This window comes from Colletotrichum paranaense (genome assembly GCF_030867605.1).
Source record: "Colletotrichum paranaense strain IMI 384185 chromosome Unknown Scaffold_11.1, whole genome shotgun sequence".
Lineage (NCBI taxonomy): Eukaryota > Fungi > Ascomycota > Sordariomycetes > Glomerellales > Glomerellaceae > Colletotrichum > Colletotrichum paranaense.
Genome location: NW_026848969.1, coordinates 1653336 through 1671415, shown reverse-complemented (window position 1 = coordinate 1671415; position 18080 = coordinate 1653336). Strand labels below are relative to the sequence as shown.

Genomic DNA, 18080 nt, shown 5'->3' with positions numbered 1-18080 from the left:
GGCCTCCCTTCACTCTCGACCAAGCCCACCTGGAGGGGCAGGCAAAATTCTGCACAACCTCGGGACGAGACTTCACCAACTGTCTGCAGCGCAAATGGTGATGCCTCGGGTCAAAGGAGACCCCTGAACCCCTCCATACGGCGCAACGGTGCAACGGTAGCAAGTTGTTGCCCAGCAATCGAGATACGCAGAGGCTAATCGAGACAACAAAGCTTGTCCATATTCCTCCCTCTACCTGTACGATATCACGCTCGGCTACTGTCTAGCTCGGGCTCACTGTTTCATGTTGTTTATCCCTCGGGCCGCCTCGTATTGTCTGATTTGCCCGTCGGGGTCTCGATCACGTCTTCAAGCTACTTATTGTTTCCTTTTTGTGTTGGCGAGGAATGAGTTGGGGGAAAGATGGGTTTCCAAAAAAAAGAAGTTTTGTGGAATTTTTTTCCTGGCGGAAAGCTTTTTTTGTTCTATCCTACGGCGGCGGAGGGTGGTGTTTTGTCGGCGTCGTCGTTGCTGTCGCTTTTATTTTCCTCCATCTTACAAATACCTAGTCTCTCATCGGAAAGGAAATATGCATACCCAGATTCTTGACAGAGAGTTGGCTTGACTTAATTGTGATGTCGGTTATGTTTGAATCACTCGGACTTATCCAGGTCAGGGTGAGGTATTTGGTAACTGCGATTGATGCGATATGAACCGCCTTCTTTTTACCATGACGGCCTTTGGAATCTGTTTTTGTTCAAAGCATAGTAGAGCACGCTCATGTGTAGTGATCCACCGTTTCTATCAACTATCTTTTCCAGTCTGAGGGGTTCCACTCAAACTAGCAACTCTGTATTGATTTCCCATGGAGCAGCGAAAGATGAGAGGACCCTTTTGGGGTAAAAAGTGAGGTTCTCGTCAAGGTGTTCAAAATTGTGTTGATCAGATGGTAGGCATGTTTGAGCAAAGAATACCAAGCAGTCCATCTGTTCACCCAGAAGCGCGTTGCGATTTTTACGGTGTCGTCGCAAATGGCGTTGCCAGGTCTTGTCAGAAAGTTGACCCACGTTACGGGGGAAGAAAACACACAGATCTGGTGATTTTGTCACAATCATGTCATTTCCATTGGAGGGGCAATCACGCGGGGGCTTTCTGTGTGGTGCAAAAAGAACTCTCTCACCACCTTGTAGGACTCATCGGAGATGGCTTGAGGTTTTCTCGCTTATGATGGAACTTACCCGCCCTCCGTGATTGTGTTTAGTTTTCTTTCTCATCGTTTGTCAGAGTGACTGTACAGACTCGCAGGTTTTGGTCCGCGATTTTGCGTCATATCATTTTTTCGCTGGAGAGATATATAACGATTTCGTCCGTCTCACCTCATCAGGGGCAAAGCAGCGTTGAAGACACCTGGCGACTTACACGAATCAGGCACCATTCTTCGAAAAAGTGCCATCAGAGGGCTTACGGTTGAAGAAAAACTCAGGATACATGGCATCTTACATCACTCAAAACAGCACAGAGGCAAAAGAGTGAGCGAGAGGGATAAACGAACATGCCACTCTTCCGCTCCTCGTCCGGCCTAGACGCCATCCTCAACCGCCCAGAAGACGACGGAATAGTAACCCATCTCCTCTCCAGCCCCCTCTCGACAGGTGCGAGATACCTCTACGACTTTTTCCCCGTTTCGCATCCCGTGATGTACGGCAGCGGCAGCGGCAACGACAAAAACGACGACGCCGTGACCGTGGTCTGCGTCTCGGACACGCACAACACCAAACCGCGCCTGCCGCCGGGCGACATCCTCGTGCACGCGGGCGACCTCACCGCCTCGGGCACGAGGAGGGAGCTGCGGGAGGCGCTGGGGTGGATTCGGGCGCAGCCTCACCGGTTCAAGGTTGTCGTGGCGGGGAATCACGATTTGTGTTTGGATAAGGGGTATGGCAAGGGGATCAAGCTTGGTGGACAGTCACGAGACGGCGAGGGGAGCTCGATATCACGCAGAGATGGTGAAGACGACGACGACGACGACGACGACGGATCACCTCTGGGCTGGGGCGACATCATCTACCTAAACCGCACAGCAACGACCCTCACGATACCCCCGCGCCGTCCCAACGACGGGGACAGGACGTACGCTGGCCGCGAGATTCGCGTCTACGGCAGTCCGTATACGCCGCGGCACGGCAACTGGGCCTTTCAGTACCCGCGCTCCGGCGGCGCCGCCCCCTATTGCTCCTCCTCCTCCTCTTCCTTGCGCATGACAGACGTCGACAACGCCACTTCCGACCCCTGGCGCGGCACAATCCCTCCCGGGACAGACATCCTCGTCACCCACGCGCCGCCAAAGGGCCACATGGACGACCCGCGCGGCCACTGGGGGTGCGAAATGCTCCTGGCCGAAGTGTGGCGGGCGCGGCCGCGTCTGCACGTCTTTGGGCACGTGCACTGCGGTCGCGGGCGGGAGGCGGTCGCGTTTGACGGGTTGCAGGCGGCGTACGAGGAGGTTGTCTTGTTGGAGGCCGAGGCTTTTGCCGTGGTTGCTAGCGGTGGTGGTGGTGGTGTTGGAGTTAACATCGGTCGTCGTGTAGGCAATGTGGTGATGGCGTGGTTCAAGGCCTTGCTTGCTCTGGGTTGGTGTTTACTGGTCTGGGGATGGGTGCTGTGGTGGCATGGGGGACGGAGGGGTACGGGGAGGACTGTGTTTGTGAATGCTGCTGCTGTTGGGGGCGTTCGGGATCGTTTGGTGCGGGAGGCTATTGTTGTGAGGATATAGAAATTGTGTGTAAGTGTGTGTGAGAGAAAAGTTGGAATAGGCTTTTTTGTTCGAAAACGGGGGAAGGCGGGAGTTTGTTTTACTAGCTAAGAGTTTATTAAAGTTAACGTTGCCTAAGACCCGACGAGGCTTGTCATCTGTTAGTCTCGTCGGATATAGTTCTCAGTCGAACGACGATTATGGAAGCAATTCTATGTTGAATACGTGCAGAATGACATGGCGTCGGGGCCAAGACTGGCATGTTGTAACAAAGTGATGGCTTGGCCTTATAGAGTGAAGCCATCACAGCAGTACCGCCTGAACTCCCGTCATCATCAAGCAACGAACTCAAATGTTCCTCATGTAATATAAACCCAAAAAGAATACTGATATCACTATCGCAAGATTGAGATCATATTCAAAAGTGACAAAAGGGAAAGAGGTCCATCCAGGATTCGAACCTGGGCCTACGGAAGGTTCTGAAAATCAGAATCCGACGTCCTAACCAACTAGACTAATAGACCGTCGATGAAGTTATTTTGGAGGCTTCGAGGTTAAGTGGGCCGGAGTGCATATATCAAGGCTCAACGACGGCAAGATGAAGATGAAACTCTTTCAAGTGCGAAAATGCATTTTCAAATGCATACCTTTTGCAGGAGCGCATTCACGTTCATGGTGATACATTACCAAAATGTGGATCAACCATTCAGTTACGTTGGCCCTCTCCTTCTAGTTCACCTGGGGCCGCGTAGGCTTTCTTCGCGAATCCCGTTGAAATACATGTCCGAGAGATATCTAAGGAATGATTGCTATAATAGACGAAGAAATTGACTCTGATTGAAAGAAAGACTCCTAAAACGCCAAACCATGCTATGCGCCTTATACTCGAAAGACTTTAAACAAGTACCTATATGTCTCCCGCGCCTGTCTCTCTGACAAGGACGGGTCCCAAACCAAAGAGGGAAACCCCAACGAAACAGACAAAAATCAAAGAGAGGTTGCCCGTCCATGGCTATGACCCATCCGCTGCTGCTGCCGCTGCCGCTTCTCTCTTCCCCATCCTTTCATCCTTTCATACCCTCGCTCATCATTTCAGAATTGCAATCAGCAAAACCAGAATGATGATGAGCACGACAATCGTCATCATCTGCTTATTCTCCCCAGCGTCCCTCGCGACCTTCCCCAGCGACCGGCGCGCCCGGTCGAGCCGGCCCTGGTGCCGGTCCACGACCTCGTCCACCTCGTCCAGCATGGCGACGTGCGAGTCGAGCTCGTCGCCAATCTGCATGCTCAGCTCCCTCTGCCGCCCGATGGACTCGCCCAGCCGGTCCAGGTGGTCGTCCTGGTCGCGCATGATTTGCGAGTGGTACGCGTGGATCTGCTGGTTGTCCATGCCCTCGGCCTGGTCGCGGTAGCCCGCCGTGTCGGCCGGGTCGTCGCGGTACCGGCCGGGGCCGAAGAGTGCTGCGGCGGCGGCGTCTTCTTCGGCCGCTGCTGCGGCGCCGGGGGAATCGGTGAAGCGGACGGTCTTGCTATTGTTTGCGGCGGCGGCACCGCCGGGGAGGCCCCGAAGGGAGCCCTTGAGGGGTTTCGTGGACTGGGCGGCGTCAAAGTCGGCGGCGAGGGAGGGGTCGTTCGGCGAGGTTGTGGTGGAGGAGGTGGAGGGGTTCGAGAACCCGTGGAATTGGGAGGTCAGGTCTGAGAATTGCTTCTGCAGCGCGGGGAGGGAGTCGGTGATGTTCAGGGCGGCGCTGCGGGAAGTAGCGTCCAGATTAGCATACCGTATCACGCACAGAAAATGGGCCACGATGCTCTCGCGCAGAACTCGGAGAAAATTCCGGCATGAACGTCGGTTCTGGAGGATTCCGTCGTATAGGTAAGGGGACAGGACCAAAGGAGGAGGAAGCTCACCTCTCATCGCCGGTACCCTGCAGGCGCTTGGCCTCGGCGTCTAATGCTTCCAGGCCATCTTTGAATTGATCGAGCGAGCGAGAGATGTGTCCGTCCTGGGTGTCGGCGTCGAGGTTGAGCGACAGTGCGCGCTGGCGCTCCAGGAGGGAGAGCTTGACGTGGTCGGCGAGCAGGTAAAGCTGGTTCAGGGTGGACATGTTCTTGGTCTGTTGTGTAGTCGCGAATGTCTCTGTGGGGATAGATTTTCGAGTTTATTTCCCGTGAGGTGTATGTGTGTGTTACGATTGCCGACCGATGCTCGTAGTGGATGGCAGAGTTCACAAGCAGGAGATTTAGATTGGAAGGGATGACGATGGGTGCAAACGTTGTTCCTGAATGGTCCGGAGTGGTTGCGGATTCGGTGGAGGTTTTGGAGGTGTTCATGCGCTGGGGAACGGGGGGGATGGACGGAGACGGGGGGTGTGAGACAAGCGCTCAGGACGTCAGGTCGTCCGCAACAAGGACTGTGAGTTACGTTTCTGTGTAGACGGCGCCGCAGTGACAGGGGTCTTTGAGTCGGTATGCTTTCAAGGGTGCCTGGGGTATTAGCGCCTCCGGTGGTTTGGGGTCACCTAACTAGCTGAGTAAATCGGGGCCTAGAACTGCAGTGCTTTGCGTGTTGTCCACGTCGACCTTCCAGGTTGATGATGCATGCACTCCACCTTTGTATGTAAATAGGGCTCTAGTAGTGTGTCAACGGGACGAATACTTCATGTTACACAACTTGACGTTACTTGTAAACTCGATAATTCCTTGAAGCAAGCAGCTATCTCCTCTCGTGATTTATCGAATGACGTCTCCATCCTTATCGATCCCACCAAGTGCCTCGAGAATGTCACTACCGCCCAACATCCCAACGGCGCCTCCGGTAGTCGATTTTGGCTTGTCCTGCCAGACTTCATGAAACTTGAGAGTCTCGTCGCTCGATGCCACGACAATAGTTCCTTCTTTTGCCGTGCGACTTCCCTTGAGTGCATCTGATGGTCCTCCTGGGTACGGAATGGCGTATAAGGCCCGTGGGCCACCCGCCCAAGCAATAGCTCCGACTTGCCGACAAGACGGCCAGCTGAAGACAATAAGACGATATGGGTGCTCGGTTTGCGCATAGCCATGACTGTAGCCAAACGTAGCTGCTATTTCCCGTCGTGTCGTAGACCAGATCAATGAGGTGACCTGCGCACCGACATCGATGGTGGCCAGTGGTGTGCTAGACGTCGTGTGGAAGAAGTGGATGCACTTGTCACCCAAGCCGCCGCCAGTGGCAACGAGCTCGTTCTGCCAGGGGCAGAATGCGATTGCCTTTATTGCAGCCTCATGTCGCCAACAGTGCGTTTCCATTCCTCTTCTGAACACTCGAAAGTCCTCTGTAGGCGCTTGTATCGTTCTAGGGATGCCTCCAATAACACCAGCCTCGATTGTTGTACTTATCGGAGTGACGTCGAACATGGTCTCCACGCCAGGGCTCGATCCATTGCCGCTCGTTTCATACTCTTTTGGTCGAGAGTACATGTTATCTCTTCCTGGCAGGCTCCAATCACTTTTTGACCGGCGGCTTTTACGGGTCTGAGTCGTGGATGAGTTGTGGTCCCTGTGCTGTTTGTCCAACCGTTGTATCTCAAAGTAGCAGGCCGTGTTGTCGTTGCTCCCGGAAACAAAGTCTTGACCATCGGGAGACCAGACTAGTGCACAAATCTGCGAGGTATGCGCTGCAATCTTGGCAACGGGCGTCACTTTACCAAACCAAGTGTCACGGGATACCTCCCACAAGCTGGGCCACTCAACGATATAGTGCAGGATGTTTCCTCGACCATCGCCAACCAGAAGGTCCTCTGTTGGCACTGTAGCACTCGAGATGAAGGGGTTTTGGGATGGTCTTTTCGTCACTGATGGCCGCTAGCTGACACACTCGATCGGAAACGAGTGGTGAAACCAAAACCGCGGAAGCATTTCGTCAATGAACGACAGAAGACCAAAGTAACCGTCCTTGCGTGCAAAGGCCAGAATGGCCTTGTTTCCCTCGGTTGAGGAAAATGACAGAGATGTCAGGCTCGTGTGTCGCTGGTGAGGAGTGCGGTAGACAGGCTGGGGATCATGCCATTCCGACCATCGGTAGACGGTGTTTCCCAGAGCCACAGCTAAGCATCGGCAGGTAGAAGAGTAGGCCAAGGGCGAGCGGTAGTAGTCATCCTCGAGGCCCGGCGCTTGGAGGACTTTGTACGGCGCCGCTGGCAGGCTGCGTTGTAATTTGGTTGAGTCTAACAAGGAGTGTAAGCTTAATGAAGCACATATGGTCGTCAGAAAACCGCAACTTACCCATGGAAGATGCGATTGCCTGGGTTGTATACTCTGTCCTCAGTGCTCGGGCCGGCCGAACCCTGAAATCGAGGATCTTGGCAGCCTTATCGATCTCCAAGGCTTCAGCCAATCTCTCTTCGTGTCGTTGGTGTTCCTCCTCTTCCTTCGGCCGTGGCCCAAAGAAATTTGTTCTAATTCGTCTACAGGGAGTAGACGAGGCCGGAGAGGGGCGCTTGTAAGAAGTTGGGGACAAGACCGACGGTCCAACGACGGAGACGGGAGCGGGGAGGGGACGGCAGGCAGGCGGTGTAGTAGGCCGTGGCTGATGGCCTTGCTTCATGCGGATCTTTTCAGAGAGGGGAGTTCCGTCTCGTCGAGGGATGTAGCGATGCATGTCCTAGGGAGAGATGATTTCTTAGGGGGGCGGATGGTGAAGAGAAAGAAGAAGAAGAGCAAGGGAAAGGAGGCCAAGTAGATCGGTGTGTCATTGTATAGACGTCAGTAGCTAGTGTCGTCACAGGAAGCTGTGCAGGTCAGCTTGGTCAGCTCTTTCTCAGGTGCGATGGTTTTAAGCTCTGGCCAAAGCTGATCGAATCGATTCAGATCATGGCTAGCTCAGTCTTATGCGACAGCTGAATAACGTGGTAGCGGAACAGAAAGTGTGGACTAAGGCAACAACTAGGAGCATAAGGGTAGTGTTGAACAACAAGATGGAAGAAAAATGGTGAAAGCCTGATTTTATCCCGTAGTCTGAACGCAATAGGAGGGGTGATACTGTTGATTCCCCGTCTGGATAACCAACTAAGAACACGACCTCGACTTCCAGGCCGGGTGGTAAGGTTCAGCCTTTTCATTTTCGAGACGCCCTTCATCTCTATTACCCAGGCCATACAAAAAAAATGCATTCAGGCCTGACTTGGCACTCGCCCTTGAATAAGGTACCTAGTCCGTGATCAGCTTTGTTACAGGGATGAGGCAACAAGTGGAGGTGTAAGACAACTGCTCGAGGAAAGTGGTAATAAGGTACCTTACCGTGTCTAAGATAGGTAACCTACCTAGGCAGGTAGCACGTGGGGAAGTACGCACGACGGTGCTCGGGGTCTTCTTCACCGGGAGCTCGGGCCACTGGCTAAATTGACGTACTTTGATGGACGTGACGGGGTAGTGGGGAATCCCTGCTCTAGCGCGCGCCGCCCGCGCTGCCGCAAGTTCCCGTATCAGCTTCATGCCACCCAGAGCTCGCAGCGCCTTCAACCCCCCGGCCCCCAAACTTGACCTTGAGCAGACTGCAATTTCTCTCCGTCACCCTGATCGACCTCCCCTTTTCCTGTCAGATCATCCCGCTCTCATAGAGCACCCCTCAGATCCCCATGGAAAGCGTAAGTATCACCACCTCCCAACCTAGCGTCCCTCTATCCATCAAACAACACCTCCATCACATCTCAAAACACCCCATAACCGCCAAGACCATCTACACACGCCCCATTCCCTCCCAAATTCGCAAAGCTCACCATCCAAAAACGAACAGCACGGCATAGCCCGCACAGCCCGGAAACCACGAACCGAAGCCCAGCTCCAGGCCGACCTCGTAAAGATCGCCAACCTCCGCGCCCTCGAAGACGCCCTCCTCCGCGCCTCGCCGCGGCCCGCCGACCCGGCCGACCCGGCCACCCTCGCCCTGACCACGAAGCTCCTGCGCCTGAACCCGGAGCACTATACGGCATGGAACGTCCGCAGGCGCTGCCTAACCTGTGGATCATTATCAAGACCCTCGCCTGGGCCGTCGCCGTCGGCGCCGCCCGCGAGTTCATCAGCAGCATGCACTCCGCCTCCGTCCTCCGCCGCTGCGTCGCCCTCTTCCTCGACCGCGATCCCGCCAGGCCACGCGTCCCCACCGGTCCCAGGGAGTGGGAAGAGTGGTACAACAGCTGATGAGCAGCTGCCGCCGCCGCCGCCGGTCAACGACGAAAAGGTGGTCGACACCCTCAAGAACGAGCTCATGTTCACGATCCCCCTCCTTCTGGAGTTCCCAAAGAGCTACTGGATCTGGAAATACCGCTCCTGGCTCCTCCAGCAGGCTATCGATATACTACCCAAACCCATCGCCCGTCGCATATGGGAGGAGGAGCTCGGCCTGGTCTCCAAGATGCTGACCAAGGATCGCCGCAATTTCCACGCCTGGGGCTACCGGCGCAAAGTCGTCGCCACCCTCGAAAGCGCGGCGCTCGACGGCACGAGCCTGGTCGAGGCCGAGTTCGCGTACACGACAAAGATGATCAACACGGACCTGTCCAACTTCTCGGCGTGGCATAACCGCTCCAACCTGATACCCCGCCTGCTGGAGGAGCGCGGCGCCGACGACGCGGCGCGGCAAAAGTTTCTGGAAGACGGTAAGGATGACCCTATACACATACATACTCTCATGGAGTTTACGAGTGAGAAGTCGGCTAACGAAGAGCAGAACTCGATCTCGTCCGTGAAGCACTAAACGTGGGCCCAGAAGACCAGTCTCTCTGGTTCTATCACCATTTCCTTGTCCAGAACATGACCGAGCCAGATGGCCGGCCCAAGATCGCGCCGAGTCTGTCAAGTACGGAAAAGGCATCCTACGTGAGACGTGAGATTGAAGATATCAAGGACCTTTTGGAAGACTACGATGACATTACGTGGATATACAAGGCGCTGCTGGACTACATGAGGGCGCTGCCGCGTGTTGAAGGAAGAGAGCTCAACGAAGAAGAGACGGAAGAATTACAAACGTGGATGACCAAAGTACGCCAGCTGGACCCTATGCGTAATGGGCGTTGGACGGACCTCGAGAAGGAGTGTAGTCTACTCTAGCCTTTCCAAGAGAAAATACTATGTTCAAACCTTGTGTGATCCAAAGCGAGCGGGGGCGCCACGAGGGGCAAGGTCGACTATCATTATGTATTAGGTACGGCGGCGAGCTAAGTATACACTGGGGCGTTTCTACGTGCTGAAAAGGGGATGGCCACTTCCTGGCGAACCATATGAGCACCACACAGAACGCTCAAGACGCGCATTTGCCCTTGATCAGGCTGGCGTTCTCTCCTACCAACCCATCAAAGTACGACAGCAGCGTCTCGACGGGTACCATATCCATCAGGCCCAGTGCCGGATGGGACGACTTGAGGACCTGGCCGCCCCAGAGGACTCTGACGTACCAGCCACTCTCAACCGAGCCAGGCGTGGATGTGGATGTGGCCGCGGGAGGGCTCTTGGCGGCGCCGCCTTCGCCGCCGTCGTCCGCCCCGCGCTTCTTGTACAGCTCAAAGACGACCTCGGAGCCCATGCCGGGCCAGACCATGTGGTCGAGCTGCAGGATAGACAGCAGCCGCGAGACGGAGCCGTCGTGCGCGACGTTGTGGAAGTAGATTGTCTCGCTCGTGCCGTCGACGACGGCGCGCAGGTGGACGGCGAGCTCGGCGACCCAGACGCCCCACGCCGCGACGCTGGCGGCGAGGGAGTCGGGGCTGTCGCGGTAGAGCTGGGAGTACTCCCAGTGGCCCAGGCGGTAGGCGGCGTCGGCAAGGTCCTGCGTGACGCAGGTAGTGGAGTTGGCGCCGCCGACGAGCTTGCAGGGGAAGGGCTTGCCGTGGCACTGGCGGGCGGAGAGGTTGTCGTAGTAGTGGTCCAGCGAGGCGTGGAAGCCCTCGTCGTCGGCGGGGACGCCCGAGATGTCGTCGAGAACGGCGTAGAGGGGGCCGGCGGCGGCGAGGTGCTGGGCCCAGGCGGCGTTGGAGGCGGATTTTATGCGGTTAAAGAGGGCGTAGCCGGCGGGGCAGGGGTACTGCGGTTCGAGGGAGTCGACGCCGGCGGCCTGGATGTTGAGCTGGAGGGAGTCGGCGGCGGCCCACATGCCGTTGACGACCATGCCGGCGACCTGGCTGGTGATTTGGTTGTTGGTGACGCGGTACTTGATCTTGCGATGCCACTCGGGCGAGTTGACGGTGTCATGGCCGGGGATGAAGCCTAGGAGATCGTGGTAGACGCCGTAGAGGTCGGCGCCGTGAACCCAGGAGTCGTCGAGACCCTGGGCGGTGATCTGGGGAAACTGGCAGGTTCCTATCCAGCCCGCGGGGACGAAGGGATTGACGGGGGAGATGTAGACCTTCCAGTAGGTCTTTGCCGGCTTGTTGCTGCTGGCAAAGGGCTCGCCGTAATAGAAGAGTCCTTGGTCGTCGCAGTTCCACTGGTAGGGCTCCACGGGGAAGGCGTTGGAGGCGTAGGGCGTGCGTTTGTGGTGGCGGTGAACCTTATGGACAAGTCAGTGTGTGAGGAATAGGAAGAGGAAATGGAAAAGGAAGCAGTAGAAAGGGGTTCGGTTCGTTTACTCACTAATTCCACGTACTTGAGCTCGTACTCATCCGACGGCTTCACATACTCCGTCTTGCGCACATGCGGCATGTTGCACCAGTTGTACTGCCCGTACCTGTCGTCGGGAGTCTCCGAGGTGTCATAAATGAAACCCCAGACACCCTTGCCGTTGATCACGGCGGTCAGATTATTGACCTCTGTGCGAGCGGGCGCGTACCAGCTCAGATCAACACCACCAGCTGCATTCACGACACCGCCGGCGCTGCTGCCGGTGCCGGTGCCGAAGACAGCAAGGCCGGCCAACAGAGTGGAAGCCTTGGGCGCCATGATATGGGGGAGGGCAAGTTGGACAAAGATGAGGAAACTAGCAACGATGAGGAGGGACTTTAGCCAGGCGGCCGGCGACCCGATGGGCCTTCTCGGGAAAAAAGTTGAGGAAGCCATCCATACTTATGGGTGGAATGCGGCAGGGGGTGGGGATGACCTCTGCTCTCTCCGAGCGAGGCTTGTAAAGACTCGAGAGAAAGCAAGCAACACGGGCTCTGCGTGTCTGTAACCCACGTGGCTCCGCAGAAGTGAGGTCCAGCTAGCACTCGAGTTGAAGGGTAATGAGCGGGTCGAGGCAAATGGGGGCCAAAGATGAGTGACTTTCCCGCAGTCGCATCGAAACCTCGCCGGGAGGTTGTTGGACAAGTTGGAGGAAGAGTAGGAGGTTGGTATTGGAGAGATGGAATGGGGTGTGCTCTGTATACGAAGGAAGTACTCCGGACCTTACGAAGCACCTTAAGGTACTTCGAAGGGTCGTGCACCACGTGTTCCGCCGACTGGTCGCGAGCTCAACCAGCCTCAGGTTCCTTGGCTTAGGTACCGTGAACAACTGGGGTAAGGTAGGTAAGGTAGGTAGGTACCACACGGTCAGAAGAATAGGTTGGCCACTTTTCTTTTGCTTAATGGTTAGAAGAGCGGCCAATTCTGCTGACCGCCGCATAGGTACTTCGTACAAAGCGCCTCTGTGCCTGAGGGACGCTACCTGAGCACGTGGTAAAGAACCTCTACCTGGAAAAAGACAGGGACTCGACCTTAGCTTGAATGGTTGGCCCCACACCAGCCGGAACCCGTTATCTCCAGGTCGGCGCCGGACCGGTAAGCCCAGGCGGAGTGGGTCCTTTAATACTAACAGCACTTGACCTCATGCCGTGCTTCTCCCGCACACCTCCTTCCCTCGCTATCATAATGCACTCACCTTGAGGTACCTGGGAAAGACCACATCTTTCCATACACTTCTTCCTCGTTAGTATTACTGACGAATACTCCGGAAAAGATGACGAAAATAACTATGTTTTGAATCTTAAATATCCTTCCCTCTGGTATAAACCATAAGCAACGCAATCTATCCTGTTTTTCCCGTTATATAGAGTTCATTTCTCAATCCTCAATTTATAAATCAGTCCGTAACAGTATCCAGCGGGGTCTTTTCTCGTGCCTCCGCAAGAAATCCAGCCAGTGGACCTATAAAAGGCTCATCATCGTGCGGTCTGATGAACGTCACCTCAACCGCCTCCCCAAAACCCTTTCTCCACACATCGGCAGGAGTCGAATTGCTTGTAACTTCCATGTCGCGAAAGATAAGGAATATGAGTGCTTCGTGGTTGTCATGATCACGTACTTTGTCCGGAAAATGAGGGCATAAGCTGCAGCCTGCTTCAGGAGCCTCGCCGTGGGTTCGCTTGTGCGACTGTCGAACATGGTGAAATTGTGGATTCCTGGCATGTCATCTCTAGTTTCGGGGCCAGTATCTCGACTCTTGGACCATCGCATGAACGACTTGTGCCAGCGATAAAGCTTTCCGACATTCTTGGCTTCGACAATAGCGAAAAGTCGACTCGCTTACTTGCAACATTTTGAAAGGAGAGCCTCCGTTTGAGATTGCAGTAATCACCGCTGTGGAGAAAGAGATAGAAGCAAATCCACCTTCGTTGCCTGTGTGAGGCGTTTTGTGTGGTTGAGTTTTGTTCGTCCTTGGTTGATTGATTCCGAGACGGGAACCTTCCTTGTCTCTTGTGCAACCTCTGTGGTTGCTTCCCGCAAGGTACATCTTCCCCAACCTGAAAAGCCGAGACACTTGGACTTGCAATATCCCCCCACTCTCACCCTCAATTTCACTCTCACTCTCACTCTCATTTGTCACACACCCGTTTGCTGCCGCCTTTTCAACGGAAAGCAAATTCTCCCCGCCACTCTAGACCTCTCAGGGAGGAGGCGGAAGAGGACAAGAAAAATAAGAGAAAGGGAGACGGGACTCTCACCCTACTTAGTTTTCTGGACTACCTGCTCATCTTCTTATTCCCTAAGGCTTTCTCTATTTCCACTCAATCTGACCGCCTTCCTCCATTCTCAGTTTGCAGCCAGAGTCACCGATAGCATCCGCAAGAACAGTCTGATACACCACTCTCTCATCGGCTTCATTGGCAACATGTCTCGCGTTTATGCCGATTCCGACCATTAATGCCCAGGCAGCATCCTGAATCTCACCAAGTACAGACCAGTCCAGCCTCATGGCACCTCTCAGTATCTTCCAAACCCACCACCTGGCCCTGATCTTCGCCACTTCGACCCTCACCGATGTTTCCTGAAGGATGAGCATCTCGAACTTGAGGTGCTGGAACGCCTTTCACTGAACCCCGGACCTCAAGTCTTCCGTTGCAAGATCATTGCGTTGCCCTCGCCCGAGTATATGAACAGCGACACCGACGTGGAGCTTCCCGTCCCACAGACTCAAGTAGTGGCCAAAGTCTTCGACCACAAGCTCTGGCCGGAATACAACGGCACGCCGATCAGCAACATTGAACTGGCTGACGGCGCACTCAGCCGAGAGAGCTACGTTTACCAGCATCTCTATCGGAAGAACTTAACCGGACCGCCACACCTCACTGCACAGTACTACGGTACTTGGGCGGTCAGGTTCGCCGTCGGCGAGACTCCCGAACGGCGCGTCCAGTACAAAACCGTGGCTCTCATCCTCATGGAGTACGTTGACGGCTACTCCATTGAGGATCTCTGCAACCGAGATGAATACGGTAATCTCGTCCCGGACGATGAGTTGCCGTTGGAATTTCACCAATCCGACACGGGACGCCCAGTGCTTCTGGACATCAACCACGACACGCGGATGAAGGTTCTCAGGCAGCTCATCGACGGCAACGTCAGGCACATGCACACGGGGGTTATGGATGGCGATTATGAGCCTCGCCATGTCTACATCACAATGCGAGACGGAATTCGCGATCTCGACAAGCCTCGGACGGTTCTCCTCGATCTCAGTCGCGCACGCCTTTGGTCAACGACCAAATACGTGAAGGATGCCGCCGATGGCATTCACTGCTTGGAGCTCGTCCCGCACCCGATTCATCCCTACGAAGTCGTCAGCGCCGCCCCATTCGACGACTTTGCCGGATGGTTTCCTCAAGAGTGGTTCGAGGAGACCGTGGACGGAGATCCCAGCAAAGGAAAGTTTCGGGAATGGCTGCTCGAGGCTTTTGGCCCTTTGCAGGAGGGTCCAGACTACTCTACCGGCGCAACCGTGGAGAAGGCCAAGGCCGAGAGGGACAGAGCGGACGTCCTGAGCAGGATGAAGGCAGGCTCTTGACACGCACGAGAAACCGAAGCCCAACAACAAGAACAAGAAGGGCGGCAGGCGTGGTTGAAGCCTCTCTCTCTTTCCCTCTCTCTTCTCTCGGTGTGTCTTCTCTCGCTCTCTTTCGCCGCATTGGAGCAGTCGACATTGGCTGTTTCTCAGCCGCGGCGGGTGTTTTGGGGATGCTCTCTCTCCGACTTGAGCCGGGAGGCACTCGCTCGTCTTTTTCTCTTTTTCTGTCGCTGGGAACACGAGGACACATTGGGGACACGGCATTCGGGATATCATGATGACACTGGGAACACGGGGATATGGGAACATTGGCGTGGGCAGTTTAGAGTTTTCTAGATCTCTTTTGTATGTGTGTTTGGGTTTTCCCTTCGCGACTGGTCTGCCGACCTTCGAAATGGTCCCTCTTCTTTCCGATGGGGGCTATATCTCTACCGAGGGAGACACGACAGTTGTGATGGAAGTCTGCATCTCGATTTTTCTGGGGGGGGGGGGAGGAAACGTAAAAGACAAGGCATAGTAACAAAAGTCCATTTCAGAAATTGGTTCGCCGGGCCTTTTCATTGTGATGCTTCTCTCTGGGGAATAGTCTTCTGTGATCACTTTCTCCTTGAGATAGAACGGATCGTGACATGCAAACAGATCCAAGCAAGCAACAGGCGAACGAACTGTCCCAGATCGTGTAACGAATTTTCGCCTAAATTCTACTTGACACGGCTCCATCAATCTCCTCCTCCTCCTCCTCTCAGACTCTCAACCCATTCTAAACTCTCTTACCCCATTCCATTCTAGCATATAATCTATACGAGGCTCTACCAATGACTCTGAGACTCTACCCACCAAAAGCCAACAACTCTATCCCTCCCTCCATCATCATACAAACGTCCAGTAAAAACCCCCCAGCAGGAAAGAACAAAAACTCTCCTGTCACCTCACGTCTCGCCCTCCCTACGCCCTCCTCTCCCACGCAGCAACGACGGCACCCACAATCTCCCTCCCCTTGGTAATGGCAATCTCGTGCCCGCCCCCGAGGACAACGACCTCGACCGCGTCCTCTCCGAGCACTCTCTCCGCATCCCACACCGTCTCCCCGAGCACGACAATGTCATCGTCCTCACCGAGCAGGAAGAGCACCCGCCCCTTTCTCAGCCCGGGCTCCGACGACCATCCTCGACCACCACCATCACCACAGCTGCTCCGCCTCGCCTCCAACACCTCCGCCAGAACCCTCCACTCCTCGTCCCCGCGGTCATATATCGGCGCGTGCCGAATCGTCGACATGTAACTCGTCACGAACCCAGGGTGCCTCGCAAGCTGCCACCCAACCACCTCCCCAATCCGTCCTCCGCCCACGAGCCTGAGCTCATCCCACTCCTCCTTCTTCTCCTCCGCCTCGTCATCATCAACAGTCTCCTTCTCCGGCACATCACCGACCGCCCCGCCCCCCACCTTAACAGGCCTCAACCTCCGCCCAACAACCCACCTCCTCACCCACTCCGGAATCCACCCCGCGTTATATAGCACCCGGCTCCGCCACCCGACGTGCGCTCCGCTGCGCACCAGCCCGCCCGGCGCGACGAGGCTGAGCGAGCGCACGAGGTGCGGGTGCGTGGAGGAAAAGGCGGCGGCGACGGCGCCGCCGAGGGAGTACCCCAGCAGGTGGAAGGCGTCGTTGCCGGTCCAGCCCGGCGAGGGGGAGGAGGCGAGCGCGAGGAGGATCTGCGTGGTGTAAAGGCGGGCGTCGTGGGGGAGGTCGAGGGGCGCGTCGGAGTAGCCGCGGCCGAAGAAGTCTGGCGGTGTTAGTTAGGGGATGCTCGTGAAGGGGGTGAGAAAGGGGGAGAGAGCGAGAGGGTGGGGGTTCTGTATAACGTGTGATGTGTGGTGTGTAATGTGTTCGATGAGTGGTTTGCTTCGAGAGTAAGACCCAAGCTGCCAAGATCATTCGAATACTGAACAACACGCTGAACAATGCTCTTCACTTCACATTCCGGATATCACGGCTCATAAGCACAACCACACATCCTCAATGACATATACCACCTCTCACAATCATCATCACCATCATAAAAAAAGACTCACCAAAAGTCATAACCCTCCATCCCCTCTCCACAAACTCCCCAGCAATACCCCCCAACGCAAGACAAGGCGTCCCGATACCATGCAGCAAAAGGACTCTCTCCTCCGCCGCCTCCGGCCCAAACTCGTACACCCGCAGGTTCCCGTACGCCGTCGTGACGTCCCGCGCGCCGGGGAACACGTCGGGCGGGTACGGCAACCGCTCGTCGCAGCCCGGGTCCCGCGTCGTCGTCCACTTCGGCGAGCGGGCCGTCTTGCGGCTGTCCCTCGCCGGACGCGGGGCCGGGAGGGCGGATGCGTAGGAGGGGGAGGCGGCGGCGGCGGCGGTGGTGGTGGTTCGGGATACGAGGACGAGGAGGGTGGCGGCGGCCGCTGCTCCTAGGCCTAGACCGAGGCCTATTTGCGGGAGGTGCCTCTCCAGCAACCCGTCCCTCATTATGTATCTCTCTCCACCTGGGGGTCCTTTGGGAAGAGAGGTATTCAGAACTCTCAGGCCAATCACTTGCTGGTAAGGATGTTTGTGCGACCGTCCGGGCGGGCTGCGAGGCTTGCGGTGTACGCGGGAATGGATTGCGGTTGCGGTACAACAGGGTTGGGTCTTGGTTGCGGGAGAGATTTCACATGACGGATTGTATCCGCGGGTATGGGATTGCGGGTGCTGCGCCGGGGTGGGACGGAAGCCCCGTCACCGCACGGAGACCGGGTAGAGGAGGCAACACTGTACGGTAGATACACACGTAACGCATGGGGAGAGGGATATGACAATCGCTCAAGTACCGTGAGTGTTCGGTTTCCTTGGTGGATTCCCGTCGTCGCTTGATAGACTTTTGAAACTTATCGAGCCGAGAGCTTGATACTTTTCCCTAAAGAGAGAGGCATCGCATACGGATATTCCCTAGACTCATCGTCGGCGACGCCGCCAGGTTCCGCGCCCCTCCGAGAGGGGTGACGTCGCAGAGTAGCCAACTCTCTCCTTCGATCCCCCATGGGTACAGAATGGAGCCTTGGCCTTGGGGCGGATCCTCGACTGTTTCTGTTTAGTGGGAA

At 55.8% G+C, this 18080-nt stretch overlaps 7 protein-coding genes across 7 annotated transcripts; 3 read left to right on the top strand and 4 right to left on the bottom strand.

Annotated features, from left to right (window-relative positions):
* Nucleotides 1-1531: 1531 nt before the first annotated feature.
* Nucleotides 1532-2752, top strand: CPAR01_12890 (metallophosphoesterase domain-containing protein; the record flags this gene model as incomplete). The annotated part of the gene is made up of 1 exon (XM_060497144.1): nt 1532-2752. One exon carries the CDS (start codon nt 1532-1534, stop codon nt 2750-2752), a length of 1221 nt encoding a protein of 406 aa, XP_060344677.1.
* Nucleotides 2753-3818: 1066 nt separating this feature from the next.
* CPAR01_12889 (SNARE domain-containing protein) lies at nt 3819-4839 on the bottom strand (the record flags this gene model as incomplete). Its single annotated transcript, XM_060497143.1, has 2 exons — nt 3819-4482; nt 4643-4839. The coding sequence occupies 2 exons, from the start codon at nt 4837-4839 to the stop codon at nt 3819-3821; spliced, it is 861 nt and encodes a 286-aa protein (XP_060344676.1).
* A 625-nt stretch (nt 4840-5464) lies between these two features.
* On the bottom strand, nt 5465-7370 carry CPAR01_12888 (WD repeat domain-containing protein; the record flags this gene model as incomplete). The annotated part of the gene is made up of 3 exons (XM_060497142.1): nt 5465-6527; nt 6588-6936; nt 6995-7370. 3 exons carry the CDS (start codon nt 7368-7370, stop codon nt 5465-5467), a joined length of 1788 nt encoding a protein of 595 aa, XP_060344675.1.
* Nucleotides 7371-8346: 976 nt separating this feature from the next.
* CPAR01_12887 (geranylgeranyl transferase type-2 subunit alpha) lies at nt 8347-9817 on the top strand (the record flags this gene model as incomplete). Its single annotated transcript, XM_060497141.1, has 3 exons — nt 8347-8355; nt 8505-9366; nt 9438-9817. The coding sequence occupies 3 exons, from the start codon at nt 8347-8349 to the stop codon at nt 9815-9817; spliced, it is 1251 nt and encodes a 416-aa protein (XP_060344674.1).
* A 190-nt stretch (nt 9818-10007) lies between these two features.
* Nucleotides 10008-11641, bottom strand: CPAR01_12886 (histidine acid phosphatase; the record flags this gene model as incomplete). Its single annotated transcript, XM_060497140.1, has 2 exons — nt 10008-11252; nt 11336-11641. 2 exons carry the CDS (start codon nt 11639-11641, stop codon nt 10008-10010), a joined length of 1551 nt encoding a protein of 516 aa, XP_060344673.1.
* A 2146-nt stretch (nt 11642-13787) lies between these two features.
* CPAR01_12885 (uncharacterized protein) lies at nt 13788-14960 on the top strand (the record flags this gene model as incomplete). The annotated part of the gene is made up of 2 exons (XM_060497139.1): nt 13788-13796; nt 13851-14960. The coding sequence occupies 2 exons, from the start codon at nt 13788-13790 to the stop codon at nt 14958-14960; spliced, it is 1119 nt and encodes a 372-aa protein (XP_060344672.1).
* Nucleotides 14961-15905: 945 nt separating this feature from the next.
* Nucleotides 15906-17469, bottom strand: CPAR01_12884 (uncharacterized protein; the record flags this gene model as incomplete). The annotated part of the gene is made up of 2 exons (XM_060497138.1): nt 15906-16747; nt 17037-17469. 2 exons carry the CDS (start codon nt 17467-17469, stop codon nt 15906-15908), a joined length of 1275 nt encoding a protein of 424 aa, XP_060344671.1.
* Nucleotides 17470-18080: the final 611 nt, after the last annotated feature.